At 37.0% G+C, this 21,187-nt stretch overlaps 1 protein-coding gene across 1 annotated transcript; it reads left to right on the top strand.

Annotated features, from left to right (window-relative positions):
- The first annotated feature begins 16,675 nt into the window (after window positions 1–16,675).
- On the top strand, window positions 16,676–18,857 carry LOC110816284 (tRNA/rRNA methyltransferase (SpoU) family protein). The gene has a single exon (XM_022044417.2). The coding sequence runs from the start codon at window positions 16,895–16,897 to the stop codon at window positions 18,701–18,703; it is 1,809 nt and encodes a 602-aa protein (XP_021900109.2). The 5' UTR covers window positions 16,676–16,894; the 3' UTR covers window positions 18,704–18,857.
- Window positions 18,858–21,187: the final 2,330 nt, after the last annotated feature.

Genomic DNA, 21,187 nt, shown 5'->3' with positions numbered 1-21,187 from the left:
GAGATCCTTCTGAGTGAATATGTATTTCAAACTCTTATGATCGGTATAGATCTGAAAGGTCTCTCCATATAAGTAGTGGCGCCAGGTTTTCAAGGCTGTATGATTGCAGCAAGCTCCAAGTCATTGGTCGGATAATTCTTCTCATGATTCTTTAACTGTCTGGACCCATATGCTATGACCTTCCCATGTTGTATCAGGACACAACCTAGGCCTAAATAGGAGGCATCACTATAAATTGTATATCCCCTCGATCCACTCGGTAAAGCCAGTACGGGTGCAGTAGTCAGCTGCTTCTTTAATTCTGAAAAACTTCTTTCGCAGTCCTTATTCCACTCAAATTTGGCATTCTTCTTTGTGAGTCGGGTTAGAGGAGCTGCTAAGCTGGAGAATCCTTCAACGAACCTGCGGTAATAACCTGTCATCCTCAGGAAACTCCGGATTTCCTTAACTGATGTCAACTTCTCCCAGCCAAGTACCGCTTTAACCTTTTCAGAATTCACTAATACTCCTTCCTTCGATATGATGTGTCTTAGAAAGGCAGTCTACTCAAGCCAGAATCCACACTTACTCAACTTTGCATATAACTTCTTGTTTCTGATGACCTGCAAAACTTGGGCAAGATGGTGAGCATGTTCTTCTCTGCTTTTTGAGTTGACTAAGATGTCATCGATAAACACTATAACAAATTGATCCAAGAACTCTCTGAAGACCTTGTTCATCAGATCCATAAAGATTGCCGGGGCGTTGGTTAGCCCAAATGGCATGACCAGGAACTCATAGTGTCTGTACCTGGTTCGAACGGTCGTCTTGGGGATGTCTTCTGTTCTTATCTTCACCTGATGGTAACCTGATTGCAGGTCTATTTTGGAGAAGATCTGCGCACCTTACAGCTGATCGAAGAGGTCATCAATTCTGGGAAGGGGATATTTGTTCTTGATTGTAACCTTATTCAATCCTCTGTAATCAATACACAGTCTCAATGTTCCATCTCTTGCAAAAGTAACTCCTGCACCCCAAGGAGACACACTGTGTCTAATAAAACCACTGTCTTATAATTCAGTGATCTGTTTCCTCAGCTCTTCCATCTCAATGCAGCTCATGCGGTAAGGAGCAACCGAAATGGGCTGGGTGCCTGGTTGTAGGTCTATAGTGAACTTGACTTCCCTATCCATTGGCAGTCTGGGTACTTCATCCGAAAACACATCTGAAAAGTCTCGGACTACCAGAATCTCTTGGATACAAATTTCCTTCTTGGGCTTGCCTAATTAGAGAAAATAGCAAGATTAAGGTACTAGAAAATTAAGAAAACTTGCCATCAAGGAATAAGTATTAAATGATTTAATTAATTTATAAATGGCTCTTCATTGGGAGGATTAAATACAACCTTCTTATTAAAGTAATCTATGGTGGTGTGATACGCCGCTAGCCAATCCATTCCTAAGATTACATCAAAATTTCCCGTGTCTAAACCTATCAGGTCTACATTCAATTTCTTATTTGCTATCTCCACGGCACAAGCCCTGTAGACAACTTCCCCTAATAGTATTTCACCCCCAGCAGTAGACACAAATAACATTGAATCAAGTTTATCAAGTAATACATTAAGTTTGGATGCAAAAACATGTGAAACAAATAAATGCGATGCACCAGTGTCAAATAAAACATGAGCAATATGGTCACAGATAGTGTACATACCCTGTACCCCGTCCGGGTCGGCGTCGGCATCCTGCTGGGTGAGGTTGTAAACCCTGCCCTGAAAAGGAGGACTTCCTTAGTTCCGGTTCCTTGGGCACTCTCTCGCATAGTGCTGGGCACTACCACATATGCGACAAATGTTGTTGAGGCGGTAGCATGGTCGGTCCCTGTGATCCCTGCCACAGTGCTGGCAGATCTTTCCACGTGCTGCCCCTGGAGCCTGAGGAGGGGCCTGGATCACTGGTCTGGGCCTCTTATTTGGTTGGACCGGCGCAGTAGGTGCTGGTCTGCGGGGTGGAGCTGAGGGTCGGTGACTCCCTGCTGACTTAGAACGGGTGTTGAAACTCCTCTCCACAATCTGTGCCTTTGCTAAAACGGCTGAGTATGTCTTGAGCTCCAGTACCAATAAGTGTTGCTTGATCTTTAGGCGGAGGCCCCACTGGAATCTCTTGTCCTTCCTGCCCTCATCAATCAATGTATCCGAGGAGTATCGGCCCAGCTCTAGGAACTTACTAGCATATTCTGATACCGTCATGTTTTCCTGGACCAGCTGAACAAACTTCATCTCCTTGAGGTGTCGGATGTGCTCAGGGAGATACTCCCCATGGAAGGCCGCTAAGAACTGCTCCCAAGTGGCTGGTGTAGGCATGGTGGTCTGTTTGAGCTCCCACCAACGACCTGCTTCCCCTACCAGCATGTAGGAAGCAAGGGCAGCTCTCTGCTCAGGAACCACTCCCAAGGTCTTGAAAGCTCTCTCAGTCTCCGCCAACTAGTACTGAGCATCTTCGAAAGAGGATCCCCCTACAAAAGTGGAATGGTTCAGTCTCCTGTACCTCTCTATGTAGCCTGGGTCGATCAAAGAAGGAGCTCGGTCCCGTGGAAGAGGGACTGGGCTCGGTTGGGGATAGACTGGGGGGCCCTGTGGTGGCACCTGCTGATATAGTGGGGGCACCAGATTTTACTGTGGCGGTGCTGGGCAGTACGATGGCTGGGGCACTGGTTCATACTGTGGCAGTGGTGCTGGGTGGTACTGTGGTGGAGCAGGCTCTTGCCGAGGTGGCTTGGGATCTGCTTGCTGTAGCGGTGGCTCAACTCGTGGTAGTGGGGGAGGTTCGGGTAACTCCTATCTCTCTTCTCCACCTTGTTGGGCGACCATGATCCTTTCCAGCATCTCAAATATTTTGTCCACATCTTCCCGAAGTGAATCATCCCAGGCTGCTTAGTTTAGTGGGGGTCTTCATCTCCTCATTTCTTTGCACCTACATTTCTCAAGGAAGAGTTGAGTAACGATTTATCGGTGGGTATTTCTCTAAGCATTATTGTGTAAGGGATGAGTACCAGGAACGCGGCTCTGATACCAACTGTAACGACCTCGGAAATAAAAATGAAGATGTATGTATTAAAAATTTTAAGTCCGGAAGCAAAATAAAAATTCTGATTTACATCCCTTACACAATAACCATAAACGTATTCAACATATGAAAGAATAAGTAAATTAAAGGAAATACTCGAAATGAAAACTATAAATAGAACTATAAAATCTTTAGGCATCTAACTCGCCGTCTTCCTGCGGAACGGGCTCAGGAATCACGTCTTTCTGATCTGAAATGGTTAAGTAAGGAATGAGCTACACTAGCCCAGTAAAGACATCACAATATCTCACTGCCACAGAAGTAAAGGTTGGTAGAAAACAAAAACGACCAATGGAGCATAATTTATAATAAACTCATTTATTAATAATAAAAATCTTTACTGTCTACTTACCTCGGTGAGATTCGTGAAAATAACATATGAAAACAATAACATTATAACCATCATAAAATCATATACACTTTGTAACGTAACACATGTTATACTTTTGTACTTCAATAATCAGACAACAGATTTACTCTTTTATCAGCCTACTAGTATCCATGGAGATCCATAGGGGGTCCCCGCTACACGTGAACCATTAACATTAATAACTTAATTCCAGGGCCGTCCCCATACCCCGTCCGGTATGGGCACCTAAAAACCATGAACCTCAATACCCCGTCCAGTATGAGGGTGAAACGGGCCGTCTCCATACCCCGTCCGGTATGGGTGCCAAATCATAAAATCTCTATACCCCGTCCGGTATGAGAGACTACATTCCTGGTAGGGTTCCCTGAGGACCTGGTCCATCCACCATCTCCTAGGATATCTAGTTAGGCTATCGACATTATCTATTTATCAATTAAAATACCTTTTTCCATTTTTCTTGGTCTCAATTATCCAATCATACACAAACATGTAAACCAATAATGAACACCAAACAAAACAACACAACATCGGGTTCACAATAATTCAAACCATAATAAAAAAAACCATGATTCATGCATATGAAACCATAAAATAAACACATCAGATACCATACTGCATTTAAAACTATAAAATAGATCAAACAACAACTGACCGACAAATACACCAGATTCGGGCTCCATTAGCAACCTTAAGCAATTATACACATCCATTAATTCACGAAAATACTATTTTATCATTTATTAAAATTTAATACCGTGATAAAAAAATAGGGAGAGAAATCCTTACTTGTTTCGGAATCTAAAATCGGCTTTACACTGTGCCTACGGGAAGTCCCTAGATTCCCTGAACTTTTTTCTGAAAACTGAAACACGCTTCCGGTACCTGCACGTGTCACCAAAAAATCCGAAATAAGGCCCAGGGCCCTTTCGGCCAATATTGGAATTCTGGCACAGCGGCTCCCCCGTGCACCGGCGACGGCACCGTCGCCTGCGGCGGAGCTCTCGGGTATGGCGGCTTCTCTGGCGCAAGTCGCGATTTGATGTTTTGCTCCGGTCAATCTGTAGAGAAAATGACGGTGATCACAGTGGTGTAAAAATTGCATCAAACAAGAACCGGGAAGGGCCTCATCAGAGGCAAAAACCAAGGGAAGCCGCAGCGGCGCCGCTGGACTTCGGCGGTGTTTTTCGGCCGATTGGCCGGTGGTTTGGCTCCGATTTGGCCATAGGCAGATTCAGCATCAAAAAACGAGCTAAGGGGAGAAAATTTACCTCGTTTGGCAGTCAGAAAATCCTCCGGTGCGGCAGCGGGTGGCAGCGGCCGACTCCTCCGGTGACTGGTTCTTCTTCTCCAGCGAGGGTACTGGCGGCTAGGGTTTGGGGTTGGGTGTGGGTGAGATTATTTATAATCTTCTCCTTTTAATCTTGGCCATCCATCACGATTCGATCTGGACCGTCCGTGCGTGATTCAATCTGAACCGTCCGCACGCGTGAGATCTGAGGCGTCCGTGTGCGTGAGATCTGGGCCGTCCGTACGCGTGAGATCTGGACCGTTCGATTACGTGCACGCGGATCGCCCACGTGGCTCCGTCTCGCGTGGCCTCCCGCGTCAGCTTCCTTGCCACGCGGCGTGTTCTGGTTTGCCGGGGCTGCTGACGTGGCACAACTTTTTTAAATTATGTTTTGACCCCCAGTTTTCGATTTTCTTTTCAAAAACACCCCCATAATCCAAATTTTCACCCCTTTTTTCTAAAATCAATTTCAATTAAATCCCAAAAATAATTTTACCCTATTTTATTATTATTATTATTATTATTTTTATTAAATTAAATTAAAACCTTATAAGTTAAATATTAAAATAGAATAAAATTAAAAAAATTCTAATAAAAATTAAAATAAATTAAACAATAAAAAAATACAAATTTTGGGTGTTACAGTAGATACAGATTTCCAACTACCCAAGTAGAATGACCATATCAGATACAGATACAGCAATTTGCTCAGTCTCATTTTCAGTTGGTCAAACCATGGTACAATCTACGACCACGGCCGTACCAACCATTGTGGCCCTATTAGATATCTACAGTCACGAAAGTACTTAGCCAAGGGTGACCTCTAACAGATATTCATGTTACCACTCTTATTAGAGGGTACACCGTCATCCACTAGAAGCGATCCTCTTACGTCTTTTCCTTATAGGAAAAACTCTTGAGGAAAACCTGATCTCCCACGAAAAATTCCAAGGGTCACCTACCATTGTCAGTGTAACTCTTCTGACGGCTCTGGGTAGTGGCTAAGTTCTTGCGAATGATTGCAACTTTTTATTTTTATTAAATTAAATTAAAACCTTATAAGTTAAATATTAAAATAGAATAAAATTAAAAAAATTCTAATAAAAATTAAAATAAATTAAACAATAAAAAAATACAAATTTTGGGTGTTACAGTAGATACAGATTTCCAACTACCCAAGTAGAATGACCATATCAGATACAGATACGACAATTTGCTCAGTCTCATTTTCAGTTGGTCAAACCATGGTACGATCTGCGACCACGGCCGTACCAACCATTGTGGCCCTATTAGATATCTACAGTCACGAAAGTACTTAGCCAAGGGTGACCTCTAATAGATATTCATGTTACCACTCTTATTAGAGGGTACACCGTCATCCACTAGAAGCGATCCTCTTACGTCTTTTCCTTATAGGAAAAACTCTTGAGGAAAACCTGATCTCCCACGAAAAATTCCAAGGGTCACCTACCATTGTCAGTGTAACTCTTCTGACGGCTCTGGGTAGTGGCTAAGTTCTTGCGAATGATTGCAACTTTTTATTTTTATTAAATTAAATTAAAACCTTATAAGTTAAATATTAAAATAGAATAAAATTAAAAAAATTCTAATAAAAATTAAAATAAATTAAACAATAAAAAAATACAAATTTTGGGTGTTACAGTAGATACAGATTTCCAACTACCTAAGTAGAATGACCATATCAGATACAGATACGGCAATTTGCTCAGTCCCATTTTCAGTTGGTCAAACCATGGTACGATCTACGACCACGGCCGTACCAACCATTGTGGCCCTATTAGATATCTACAGTCACGAAAGTACTTAGCCAAGGGTGACCTCTAACAGATATTCATGTTACCACTCTTATTAGAGGGTACACCGTCATCCACTAGAAGCGATCCTCTTATGTCTTTTCCTTATAGGAAAAACTCTTGAGGAAAACCTGATCTCCCACGAAAAATTCCAAGGGTCACCTACCATTGTCAGTGTAACTCTTCTGACGGCTTTGGGTAGTGGGTAAGTTCTTGCGAATGATTGCAACTTTTTCAATAGTCTCCTAAATGAAGTTTGGTCCTAAATGGCACTGTTTCTGACTTCACTCCAATAAGTAGGAGAACAACAAGGTCTTCCATACAGTGCTTCATACGGGGCCATGCCTATGCTAGAATGATAACTGTTATTATAAGAAAATTCATAAAGGGGGAGATATTCATACCAATTATCACCGAAGTTGAGGATGCAAATACATAATATGTCTTCCAATGTCTACATCGTACGTTCTGACTGACCATCTGTTTGGGGATGATAAGTGGTACTAAAATACAACCGAGACCCTAGAGCTTTCTGAAAGTTATCTCATAAATGGGAGGTAAACGGGGGTCATAGTCAGACACAATGGATGAGGGAACACCAAAAGTCGAACAATCTCATCAACATATAGACGGGTTAACTTACTGGTGGAGTCAATAGTTCTGATGGGCAGAAAATGGGCGGCCTTGGTCAGTCTGTCTATGATGACCCAAATAACGTTCTGACCGGAACAAGTTATGGGCAATCTTGTAACAAAATTCATAGTTACATACTCTCATTTCCATTCAGGAATCGGAAGACCATGTAAAAAGCCACTAGGTTTTTTATGTTCTGCCTTTATCCGTTGACAAGTGAGGCATCGGGAAACGTAGTTAACTATATCACTCTTCATTCATGACTACCAATACTGTCGTTTCAAGTCCCGATACATTTTGGTACTTTCAGGGTGGATGGATAGCTTAGAAGCATGGGCGGTCTTGAGAACATCCGCGGTTACAGCAACGGAACCCAAATTAAGTTCCGAAATTGGAACAGTCCATCATCTGAAATCCTGAAATCAGGGGATTCATCAAAAGTGAACTTACCTAGATTCTTGGTGAGTTCTAGATCTGTGATTGAGCTTCTCAAATTTTTAAAAAGAGATCCGACAGGGCTCGGATCTAGGCAAGATAGGTGTCTTTACCATAATAGTTAAGGCGGGAAGATTGCATAGTGTCCATTAATTTCCAACTTGAGGCCATGGTTTCAGCCAATACAGCAGACTCCTTTCGGTTCAGTGCATCAGTAACCACATTTTGTCTCATTGAGTGATAGATGATCTTGCAATCATAGTCCTTCAGGAGATCCATCCAATGTCTCTATCTAATGTTTAACTCCTTCTGGGAAAAGATATACTTTAAACTCTTATGGTCAGAATAAATCTCAAGTATGGTCATGCAGGTAAGGATGCCATATCTTCAGGGCAATGATAATAGCTGCAAACTCCATGTTGTGGGTAGAGTAGTTCTACTCATGAGATTTTAATTGTTAGGACCCATAGGCGACTACTCTACCATGTTGCATCAAGATACACCCCAAACTAATATGAGATGTATTGCAGTAGACCTGAAATCTTCCCGTATTGTCAAGGAGGATATACACAGGAGCAGAGGTGAGACGATGTTTCAATTCCATGAATCTTTCACTACACTTATAATTCCATATGAAATGTACCCCTTTTTGGATAAGTCATGTCAGTAGGGTGGCAATCTTAGTAAATCCATCAATGAACCATCAGTAGTAACCTGTCAAGCCAAGGAAACTACGTATATAGGCCATGTTGGTTAGTAGATTCCAAATGACTACCATTTTCACCTTAGATGGTTCTATGAAAACTCCTTCACTTGAGATTACATGTCCAGAAAAAGAAACTTGATCCAACCAGAAAGAGCATTTACTCAATTTAGCGTACAGTTGGTTCCGGTGAAGAGTCTCCAACACTTAAGTCTAGTGCACTGCATGTTCTTCAAGGCTCTTGGTATATACTAGGATGTCATCAATAAAAACAATGACGTATTGATCTAGTGCGTGCTGAAAAACTTTACTCATTAGGTTCATGAAGGCTGCTCGAGCATTGGTTAATCTGAATGGTATTATCCTGAACTCGTCTAAGCTGTATTTGCAACGAAAGGCGGTCTTCGGAATATCTTCTTCTTTGACTCTCAACTGGTGGTATCCTATCCTGAGATTAATCTTAGAAAATACCATGGCTCCTTACAGCTAATTGAAGAGGTCATCGATCTGAGGTAAGGGGTACTTACTTTTAATAGTCATTGGATTGAGTTCTCGGTAGTCCACGCAGAGTCCGAGGGAACCATATTTTTTCTTCACGAACAACACCGGAGTGCCCCTAAGAGAATGGCTAGGGTGAATAAACTTCCAGGTAATAAGGTCAAAAAGCTGATGTTCCAGTTCTATTAACTCAGCACGACTCATATGATAGGCAGGCTTCAAGATTGGTTAGGTTCCGGGCAGCAACTTAATTAAGAACTCTATTTCTCACAGGGGAGGTAGACTAGGAAGTTCGATAAGAAAGACATCCGAAAAGTTGTAAACAATTGGTATGGTACACACAACAGGATCAGCACCCATATTCCTATTCATTCATTGGTTAGGAAAATAAAAAAAAATATTCATTTTTTAGAGATTGTAAAGTTACAATTTTACTTTCAAAATCGATTATAGCTCTATTCTTTTCTAACTAGTCCATTCCTAATATCACATTAAATCCTACAAAATCCAACAATATCAGGTTTACACATATCTCTATTTCTGAAGCTTTTATCCTACAGTCTTTATATATACAATAAGCCTCTAGCAGTCCCCTAGAGTGAGTTTCTACCGTTAATATTTCTGCCAAAGGTTCTGGTCTAAAATTAAGATTAGAAGTAAATATACGAGAAATAAAAGAATGAGTTGCACATGTATCGAACAAAGCCTTAGCAGAAGTGTCATGAATAGAAAACATACCCTGGATAAGGACATGAGTAGGAAGGGTACCGGGTTCATCCAAGTGGAACACATGACCTTGTGCTATAGGCTGGGCTATATCATTTGGTCGCTAGGGGCAGTCCTTTATAAGGTGTTGGGTGCTTCTACACCGATAACAGGCATTATTGATACGTCGACAGGGCAGGTCGCCATGCGAGCGACCACAATGCTGATAAGGTTGGTTAAATCGGGCAGGTTGAACTGTAGGTGGAGGCAAAGTAGGGGGGAGGGCAACTTTAGTTTGTTTATTAGGGTGGCTACTTACTGGGTCAGGTAATCTCCTTCTAAGCTATTGGGTTTATTGTTGAACTCGGACAATACTTTGGTGCCTGACCGAGATGAAATCTTTGGCCAATTGGGCATGTTCGAGCACCTCCTCATACGAGTTGGGTCTCAGTATCACGACCCAGTTATAGATTTTAGCTCAAAGGCTCTTGAGAAACTTCCTATTTTTTTACTCTCAGGGGTGACCATTAGAGGGGCAAACATAGACAGTTGAACAAAAAGGACTGCATACTGGGCAACTGTCAGACTCCCTTGGTGGAGGTCCTGAAATTCCTCATCCTTTTCTCGAACATAGGTAGGGAAGAACTTATCAAAGAATGCATTCATGAAAACTTCCCATGTGGTAGGGGTAGGCAAGACTTCCTTTTTAAGTCGCCACCAGTGTTCTGTTTTGCCGTTTAGCATGAAGGTTGTAAGGAGAACTTTTTATTCCTTGATCAGGTCTAGGACAAAAAAGAGCTTCTCTATCTGTAGGATCTAGGCTTCGGCTACTAAAGGATTAGGCCACCTTCAAAGTCTGGGGGGTTAAATTTACTAAACTCTGCTATGTTATAGGAAATGAATTTTTTGATGTTTCGGAATTTGGGGGCAGGAGGTGGACAAGGGTTGGCTTGATTTTATCCTATGGCTGCAGTTAGTCCTTGGATAGCTCGGAAGAGTTCGTAGATTCAATCCTGGTTGGGTGATCCAGAGCATCAGGTCGCTCAGTACGTTCTACAGATGGTTTCCTCGCGTCATTCCTACAAAAGAAAGGAAGACACGAGTTGGTGGTCTAATTTTAAAAAGAGAACTTATTTTTCTTAAGTACTCTAAGGGCTTTTTCGACCTAAGGCCTCAGTGTAAGGGATTTGATCTGCAATTATTTTTCTCTAATACCATTTGTGATATCTCATAAGCTAATTAAGGCAAATAGGTGTCAGATACAGATTCAAAATAATAAGTACATGATAAAATTTATGCAGTGGAACAAACATATAACAAATCTCTTACAAATATATATATATATATATGAGTTCCAATTACATACATATAATTGAGGCCTAAAATGGCAACAAAAAAAACAAAACATAAAAGAAGGCCACTTTTTTCACTATGATATTGGACTCATCAGAGTACGGGAATAATCATGTACTCAAAGTTTGTGGATCTACAGGATCCTCATAGACTTCCAAGGGTAGGTCAACCTGTAGTTCCTCATTTTTTTCTCATCTGTGGGAGGATAGAAAGAGTGAGTTCCATATGTTCAATAAGAAAAACAGTATTAAATTAACATCGTAAGATTTTAAAGGTGAATTATTTTAACTTACAAGCATACCTTTTGGCCTCCACATAGACCGAACTTACATTATAATAATAATTTATTTGTTAAGAACACAATACATTAATATGAACAAATCAAACATATACCATACTAAATGATAGAGAAAATAAAATAAACCATGAAATTCTCATATTTTCATGTCTTGCTTCGCAAAGTCATTACAACTTCCATCTCTAAAGGTATATATAGATTTCTAACTACTCAAGTGGAATGACCAGATAAGATATAGATACAGCAATTTGCTTAGGCCTACTTTTGCCTAACCAAACTATGGCACGATCTAGGACCACGGCTGTACTGACCATAGTGGCCCTGACAGATATCTACAATCACGATATTACTTAGCCACGGGTGACCCTTACAGATGTTCGTATTACCACTCTCGTTAGAGGGTACGCCGTCATCCACTAGGAACAGTCCTCTTACATCTTTTCATACCAAGGAAAAACAGATACCCCAAAGGGCAAGAGGAATAGATACACTCAGAGATAAAAAGCCTAATGAGACACTTGATGTAATATGTATGTCAATACATATATACTTCGGTCTAATCATGCTTCATTCCACATTTCTCTTTTCTTTTTCCTTTTATACTCTTTATTTTTGCTAATTACATATTGTATTTATTTCATGCAATTCACCAAGTGTCTATAATTCACATAACATGCTTAAAAATAGGAATAATTTGACTTATCTGAACTATAAACACAAAGGCATACTAAACAGGCAAAATCACAATCACCATATTTAATAATATTAGTTTATCTAAATATAATCCTTAAGACATCGAAAGAAATACTAGATTTCTTACCGAAATCTTGATGTTTTCTTCTTCACCGTTCTCCTTTTTTTCCCTCCTTCTCTCACTAGACTACTATCTCTCTCTCTAAATCTTGAAAAATGGAAAAATGGAAGGAGAATGGTCAATTTATAAAATTTTAGGACTGTCGGATTCGTGCCAGGTGGCAAAATCCGATAAAGAGAGAAGAGAAAAAGATGTTCGACATAAAAATTGAGGGAAGAGTGCCTCTTCCACCGGTGGTGGCGGCACATCGCCTGAGGCAACGGCGATGCACTACCTGAGGCGGTAGTGCCTCGGTCGGCACATTGCAGGCTAGCTTGCAGGTCCACAAGCCTCCTACCGCGCACGTAAGGGCTAGACTCCGCATACGCAAGCCTACTACGTGCAGGTCCCAACGTGTAGGGCCTATCCGCACAAGCCTGCTGCGCGGACAGCATGCGCATAATGTGCAGTGCCTGTCCCCACATAAGGTGACGTGCACAAGACTTGTCCCAACACCGTGCGCACGGATGGGACGCAAGTGTTGTGCGCACATCTCGTTTGTGCGTGCGTGCGGATTGGACATGCGTACTATGCGCATGTCCCGTGGCTGTTGTGCGCATGTGCGCGCGCGCACAGTGCTTAACATCCACGCAGGCAGTTCTACTTCCCTGCGGGATTTCTTCACGTTTCACCGTTTTTCCGATTTCTCTCAATTTTTTAAAATTAATTTAAATAAGTTAAATGCAAAATTAAATAATAAAATTAAAATTAAATAAAATTAAATAAAAACAAAATAATTAAAAATCAACTAAATTTTTACGAATTACGATAAATATCATGCGAAGAAAATTAAATAAGTTCAATATTGCCAAAGGCCTGAAAAAATATGATTTTTCAAATCAATTAAACACAACGATGTGAGATGACCGCTCCATATGAACGATGACGTACCCTTCTATGAGAGTGGTTACATAATATGATTATAGGGGTCACTGTAGTGACGTACGGTCGTAACTATGGTTTACATGTAGGGCCACTCTAGTTGGCACAGTCGTGGTCATAGAACGTATCATGGTTTGGTAAGCCGTAAATGTGTTGTGGTTTAGTAAGATGTAAATGTGTTGAAATAATTTGAATTTTTGTCATTCCACAGTGGCAGTTAGAAATTCGTATTACCCTCAATAGATATAAGCCGAAACAACTTTGCGCGAAGAATAGGACAATATGAAATAAGAAGTCATAAACATGTTTCATATTTGTTTGATTTTCTCTATTCTACGCATGAATGATATGAATGATTCCATGACTTTCTAAACAAAATAAAATGTTTTATTTATCATTAAAATGGACTTCAATACAACAATATTCAATGATAAGCTATTTACGATTCATATTTCTTTAAAGTTTTAAATACCTTTAAAATCTTAGTAATGTTGTTTAAATATCATTTTTCTTACTGAGTTTATGAAACACACCCTTTCCATGCCCCCTCCCCGCCAGATGAGAATGATAGTGACAATCTACTCGTTGATCTTACAATTAAAGCCTTTGAGGATCTGATGGATCCCTGAGTTGTTATGAGTGCATATTTTGTTCTGCACTCTAACGAGTCCATTTTTGTAGTGAAGGCTTGTATGTTATATTTTTGCCAAACTTTTGGCCTCAGTGATGTAAAATTTAGAACTCAAATTTTATTCTATAAGGGATTTGTAATATTTATTCCACTGTATATAATTATTTTAATGCACTCGTAATCTATTTTTGTATCTGGCTTCCTTATGTTATATTTTAGTATTTGGGATGTCACACCTCCTGTCTGAGATTTGGATTATTTGATTGTCTACAGGTATTTTCGTTATTTCACGTGTGAAAATGAACACTAGTCGTCGGATCTCCTTTCCCTAAATCATGGTCATCTGATCTATGGTTTCTTAAGGGTCTTCAGGTCTTTTTAGCCTTCCATTAATCCTGGTTATTTATTTAAGTGAGATGATATACAGACTGTCCATGCACGAATAAATCTAAACCGTTCGATCAACATCCTAATCCCAATTAAATCACAGTCATCTAATCTAATTACTTTCTTTTGCACCTATGGCTTCCACTCGTGTCTACCCGCGCATATGGAATTGATTGGGATACAAATGCATCATCATGCTGATGTGTTATGTTTTCCATAATCGCACTTCTTTTTTGCCCAAAATTATTTCAATTAGGTTCTTAATTATTTACAATTTTGCCCTAAATTAATATTTTCTTTCTTATTAGGTCCCTGTTAATAAATTTATTAATTTTTTATGGTTTTTCTTAATTTTTAAAATTCCTTGGGCTTTCCTTTTATTCAAAAATACCCTTAATTCACACATTTAATTTCTTAATGTATTTTTATTCAACTTTTTCACCTAAAAACTTTAAAATTTTTAATTTAAGTCTCTCAAAAATTTTTATTTCTTTTCCATATCCCTTCCTTTCCTAAATTTCTCCCATAAATATTTGTTTTAAACCATATGTCCTAAGTTCAAGGTGTTATAGTAATGGATAAGTATTCCAAGCATTAACACATACATCATAAAAGAATAAAATTTAAGGATTTTTTATGAATTTTAAAATTTGTGGAAAAAGAATTTTATTTTGAATAGTTTGGAGAATTGAAATTGGCATAAGCATTAATTCAAAAAAACAACTTTAAGCCTTTAAAAGAGAGGAGTGAAAATGTTAAACTGTGAAACTTTTTTTTGCCATTTGTCATGGAGGGATATTTATGACATGTGTGGCCGAAATTTGGTGAAGTGAATAGATGAATAGATGAATATGTGTGTCTGCTCATTTATGGAGGGAATTTGTGAAGTGGTCACCTTGGCGAAGTATTGTCATTGGCAAATATGAATTTATGTGTGTGTACCTATTTATAATTGTAGTCAGTAAACCCTTTTGCCCTCTTTGATATTGGTTTTAAAGTGGCATCATACAATAAAATTAAATGTGGTCCGAAATAAAATGTGAATAAAGTAATATGTGATTCTAAAATAAAGTCATCTGAATTAAAACTGTGAAACAATGTGGTTCGAGGTGATAAATTAGTTTAAAAATCTGAAAATAATTTGCAAAGTGATTGTGAAATTTTTTTCCTAAATACTTATGTTCTAAAAATAACTTTATTCTTAAAATAAGAAATTATGTATTTTTTACTCTATTTTGAAAATTTTATGTGTTACAGTATTAATTTTGCTTTGGTTTAATTTCTAAAATTATCCCTAGTGTATTTCATGTGTTTTAAAATTTTACAAAAAAAAATTTGAGTGTTGGAAATTAATTTATTATACATATGAAATTTAAAAATTTAGTGAAAAAGACATATATTCATATATTTTGTTTATTGTAAAGTTGTTTAAATTTTTAGTCGTTGTTATATTACCATTTGTTACTCACTGAGCTGATGAAACTTAACTCGAATTTACATTCTGTTTTAAAATTAAGATCAAGATCAATGAGTGATAGTACAATAAGACTATCTTTTAGAATTTAGATTTTGATAAATCCCTAAGGTTAAGATGAAAATTTTGTTTTGAAGTAATGTAAATATTGTAAAATTTAGAGTCTTGACATATTTTATAAATTTTTGTTGCAAAAAAGAATGATTAGAATATGTTGAATGTGTAACTACAATAAAAAATTGCGTTATTTTAATTGAAGTAATTTTTACATAAGGTAATTATTATAGCTTATTATTGTGTGCTGACATCATTGTCACATGAGACCATTATGGTCGTATTACAAAATACACAAACTGTTAACTAATAAAATTGTATGATTAAAGTTTGAATATTATAATTTTAAATTAATTTTTTGAACATATAACACATTATATTTAAACATTTTTGTATACCATAACTTATACTTTTATAATATATACAAATATTGTAGGTAGAAAATAAAATATACGAATTAAATCTAATATGTAAGATTTCAGTTTGTCAAGATTCTAAAAAAAAATTGAAAATCAAATTCTAATTAAAACACTAAATATCCGTCTAACAACTAGAAAGATAATCATTTTTTATGTCCAACACTGATTTAAGAGTAGAATACCCGTATGATTTCTTTGATTTTGTTTGATCAATAAAGAATTAGTGATACATAATGATCAAGCATAGAAACTTGGAATCAAAGAATATCTTCAATCAAGGTACATCATTTTAACGAGTTGGTAGGAATATAATTTTTATTATATGCATTTATTTATTCGATCTAACTCATTCTCTTAAAACTTTGATTGAAAAATCTAAAATTTGTGCTTTAATATAAACTCATTTGTAATGTAATAAAATGCAATATAACAAAGTGATAACAAACCAAATTATGTACAATAAAAATCAACTAGAATTTGTCCTTTAATATAAACTAAACAATGTAAAATAATAACAGTTGTAGTTTAATATTATTTCATTTTCACATTAACCAAACCAACTGCTATGATGTTATTTGAATAGTTACAAATAAAATTCACATTTTATGATAAAAATATAAGGTTCTAATTGAAATATTTTTAAACATTTCTCTCTTGTTCTTTTTAAGGTAAAAAGAAAATGGCATACCCGGCTATATTTGAGAGCGGGAACAAATGTCGGATGTGGCGTCGTTTTAGGCTGAACAGTTATAGACTCCCACAACGACACCGTTTCAAAGACGCAGCAGGGCCAGCCGTCTGTAGCATGCCCTAAAAGCGTAATTGGGAGAAGAACGAGAGTTCCTTCATGTGGTGGGGATAAGGAATGCTGTTTGCTTAAATCCAAAAAGACTTTTGCTTTCTTTCCAGGTAATATTATTTCACTCAATTGCTGCTTCAGGTTTCCTGATTTCTGCAGAAAACTAATAGTTGTCGTTGTCTATAAATATCATGTACTGTAATTTGACAAGGAGCCAGGCATTTCCCTTGGCTGTTAGATTTTCTCTGCGACCCAGATGCATAAGAAATTTCCACACCTCAAAACCCAAATCTTTACCAATTGGGTTCTCTCCAAAACTGTCGTTAAATCCTATCTGCCATAGCTACGAAGAAATTTCTGGCGGTTTTGGTTATAGAAGTAATAGATTGTTTAACTTAGTGACATCCACAAAATTTGCAGTGCGCTTTCACTCTAAATCTGTGGAAGTCAGCAGTATAGCAAAACTCAGAAGAGTCTCAAAAGGGTTTAGGCTTAGAGGTTATTTGAATTGCCCAAGTTCTACTAGGTGTTTTTCAAGTTTGTATTCTCAAAGAGTTGGTGAAGGGAGTAGTGTGGAACGATCAGGAAAACCTCTCCCTTGGTTGGCGTCAACTAAAGCTAAAGAAGTGAGACGGTTAGAGAAGGGGACAAATCGGAAGACTAGTCCTTCCTCCTGGGAGGAATCTGCAAAGAGATTGGAGAAAGTTGGGGATATTTCATCTTGGGAAAAACCGGCAAAAAAGTTGGAGGAGGTGACAATTACTAAGACTGGTCGGTCTTCTTGGGAGGAATCAGCTAAAGCTTTTCCTGGGATAAATGTTAGGGTTGGAGATGGAGAAAATAGAAACAGAAAATTTAGCGTTCTGAAGAATCACTATGGAGCTGACCATATTGAAAGTGATGAAGTTGTTGAAGAAGAAAATGAAGAGGAATTGGGAGACACAGAAGATGTGGTTGATGATCCTCGATGGGATAAGATTAAGGATAAGGTTAAGGGAACGGTAGATCTAAAATCCAGGCCTGAAAATCCAGAGATTCGAAAGTGGAATAGACAGGAAGCTTGGGGTAGAAAAACATGGAAAGAGGCTACTGAATCAACTGTGCCTAAGCTGGTTGGTGAAGGGGTCTATGGGATAGGTCCTGTATTGGCTGCATTATCTGCTGAAAGAAGAGAATTCTATGCTTTGTATGCTCAAGAAGGATTAGATTTGAGTGGTAACAATAAGAAGAAGAAAGACAAAAAAGGGTTTGATAGAATCTTGAAGATTGCTGCAAAGATTGGGTTGACCATAAAGGAGACCTCAAAACACGATCTCAATATGGTTGTTAATAACCGTCCTCATCAAGGCCTGTTGCTGGATGCTTCTCCGCTGGAGATGGTAAAAATAAAAGAGTTGGATCCTATTTCTTCTCGTGAAGAGAAGGGTTCTCTATGGGTGGCTTTGGATGAGGTCACAGATCCTCAGAATTTGGGCGCAATCATAAGATCTGCTTACTTCTTTGGAGCTTCAGGGGTGGTCTTATGCGCCAAGAATTCAGCCCCATTAAGTGGTGTTGTGAGCAAGGCAAGTGCAGGCTCACTTGAATTAATGGAGCTTAGATATTGCAAGAATATGATGCAGTTTTTGGTGTCTTCATCTGAAAATGGTTGGCGAGTTCTTGGGGCCTCTGTTTCTTCAAAAGCCATTCCCTTGAATGAGGTTTCACCTGGTACCCCAACAATCCTTGTATTGGGTAGTGAGGGCACAGGGCTAAGGCCTTTAGTAGAGAGATCATGTACTCAATTAGTTAGGATTCCTGGAATTAATTCCATGGATGTATTGGTTGGAAGGACTGATGATACGACCAACACAGAAGTAAATTCTGGTTGTTTAAGGGAAGAATTCCAATCTTTTGTGGCTGTGGAAAGCTTGAATGTCAGTGTTGCAGCCGGTGTGTTTCTTCACCACTTCATAGGAAATGGCGGTAATAATTCTGTTGTCTCAAACACGGGATCATAGTTGTACTTTTGTAAAAGGTTTATTTGCAGGACACTTATAAGGCCTTTCCTGAAAGCAAATGTAGACTGGCAATTTTGGTTGCCATTTGAATTTTACATCCAGTGAAACCCAAATTGCTTCACTATATTAAGAATTCTTGGCCTTACTTTTGTCATCTCCACTTGAATTGTTTATTAACTCCTCTAATTCATTGATTAGCAAATGGAAGATATCAAAGTTGAGTCTTGACCTCGTGTTTATATTGATGTTGGTCAAAAAGAATTTTCATGGAATTCAAAAAGAATTACATTGCTTAGGAAACAAATGTTGCAGCGGCATTTCTTATGAAATTCTTGTAGTCTGGCCTTGTCAAATGCGGTTGCACATGTCAAAAGCAATTCTTTTGCTGCTTATTTGGGAATGTCGTTAACATGTTAACATGCTAATATCGTTGTAAATGCTTTTGTACACACTTCACATTTATTCTGGTACTACATTAATACACACTTTACATTTTTTATTTCAAAAGAAAATGGTAAAAGCAATTCTCTTGCTTGCTAGTCAACTCACCATGTCCAGAAAGTATGAAATTTCTTTTTTAAAATTCACTTTCTTTTTTTAATTTTGTTTTTCTACTTTTTTGCTGATTAATATTATGTCTTAGGTAAAAGATCAAAAGGAACTACTGTAAATATATATATAAATATGTATATTTATATATTAGCAACTACCGTCTTATATTTTTAGTCGTATTAATGTGCTCTCTAGCTATAATTATGTATCAAATTCTACTTTCTGCCAATAATTTTTCTTTCACTTTAGCAGCAACCATATTTCTAAGTTTCTTTTTCCTTTATTTCTGTCTTTTCTTTTTACCTCGCTTTCTTGTTTTTTTTGAAATATAAAGTATCATATCAAAAGCACCCAAATGATGCAACTTGAATACCCATATACAAAAGTTTTTCAAATCCTCACAAGAATTAGAAAAAGAAGGATGAAACTAAGAATCTTTCAATCCAACAAAAACTCTCTTATTCATTTCTTTCTGTATGACCCAAGTGTCGTTAAAGGATAAATCAAAAGTTTTATTGTAATTTTTATTTCCATATATATTTTTTTAAACTAAATATCTTCTTTTACAGAATTGGTCATAACTCGGTTTATTTTCAAAGAGATTATAAACGAAAAACTAAAATCGGTAAGCAATTAAACAACATGAGAGAAGATAATTTGACCTATGTTCTTTTGCATAAATAACATTCATTCATAATAATCTTTTCCCTCTTGTTCAAGATTTTTTACCTCCCTTTCTTTCCCACCCTTTCTCATCTCCCTTCTCACGGAGCAACAGATTCTCTTATGATCTTTCCTTCTTCCTTTTATGGGGAAAGTGGATCTTGAAGAAAGAAAGGTAACTGATTAAAATGTATTTTTACTTATCTCAAAAAGTGTTCTATATGCATATACATGAAGCTAGGCTAACTAAAACAAAATGAAAAATTAAAGGAACTGAAGGAAATAAGAAAAAGTAAAGAAAAGATTTTAGAATTATATAATTGTTTTAAAATGAAATTTTTAATAATATTTTTAGGAACATAATTGATTTGCATGAGTTAAATGAGATAAAAAAAAATAACTTAATAAACATAATATTTCTATTTAAAATTAGAAATTGCAACAAAAAAAATTAAAAATTACTACAGACTTTTTTGCTTAATATATATTGTTATTATTTGTATTGTTTAAATAAAATACTTAATTGTGCTTGTTAAGTTTATTAAAATCAATATATAGTTGTTATAACTTTTAAAGTTTATAGAGGATAAAATATGTAAAGAAATTTTTGTCCTTTTTTAATGGAAACTTTTGCAATTATGTAAAAAATTATTACTTAAAATAATTTCATAAACTTTACAGAACACATTATGAGAAATGGATCTAACTTTTAAAAATAATGATTATGCAATTGAAAATGGCCAAAAACAAAAGAAAACATAATGAGGAAGAATAATTATACAAATAATTAATTAAACGAATAAAAACGAATGAATAACCCTCCTTCCTTTAACCGAAAAATAAATAAATAAATAAATTTCCCCTTGCATTTTCCTTATTGCATTCATTGCATTGGGTTCATTGAAACAAAAACCAAAAAAAAAAAAAAAAAAATTGCAGAAGCATTTCATCAGCTTCAATTTGATTGCATTTGCTTCACTTCTTTTTATACAGTTCATGGTAGCATTTTTTTTTTTATATTTTTATAAGAGTTTTTATAATACGTTCAGAGTCAGAAAATTAGACTGGTTCATATTAAATTATATTTTGTTTAACTTTTAATCTAATATTAAATGAATAAAAAATTTAAATTCATTTTGGTGCCAAGTCTAGGAGAAATTAAAATTTTATCAAAAAATGAATAATTCTAAATATAGTTTATGATTTTTTTTGTTTGTTTTAATTTTTATTGATTTTATTAATTGTTTTTAATTAAAAACTATTTAGAAA

Source organism: Carica papaya, chromosome 7, assembly GCF_054855325.1.
Source record: "Carica papaya isolate Zhongbai chromosome 7, ASM5485532v1, whole genome shotgun sequence".
NCBI lineage: Eukaryota > Viridiplantae > Streptophyta > Magnoliopsida > Brassicales > Caricaceae > Carica > Carica papaya.
This window is presented reverse-complemented; position numbering and strand designations above follow the sequence as displayed.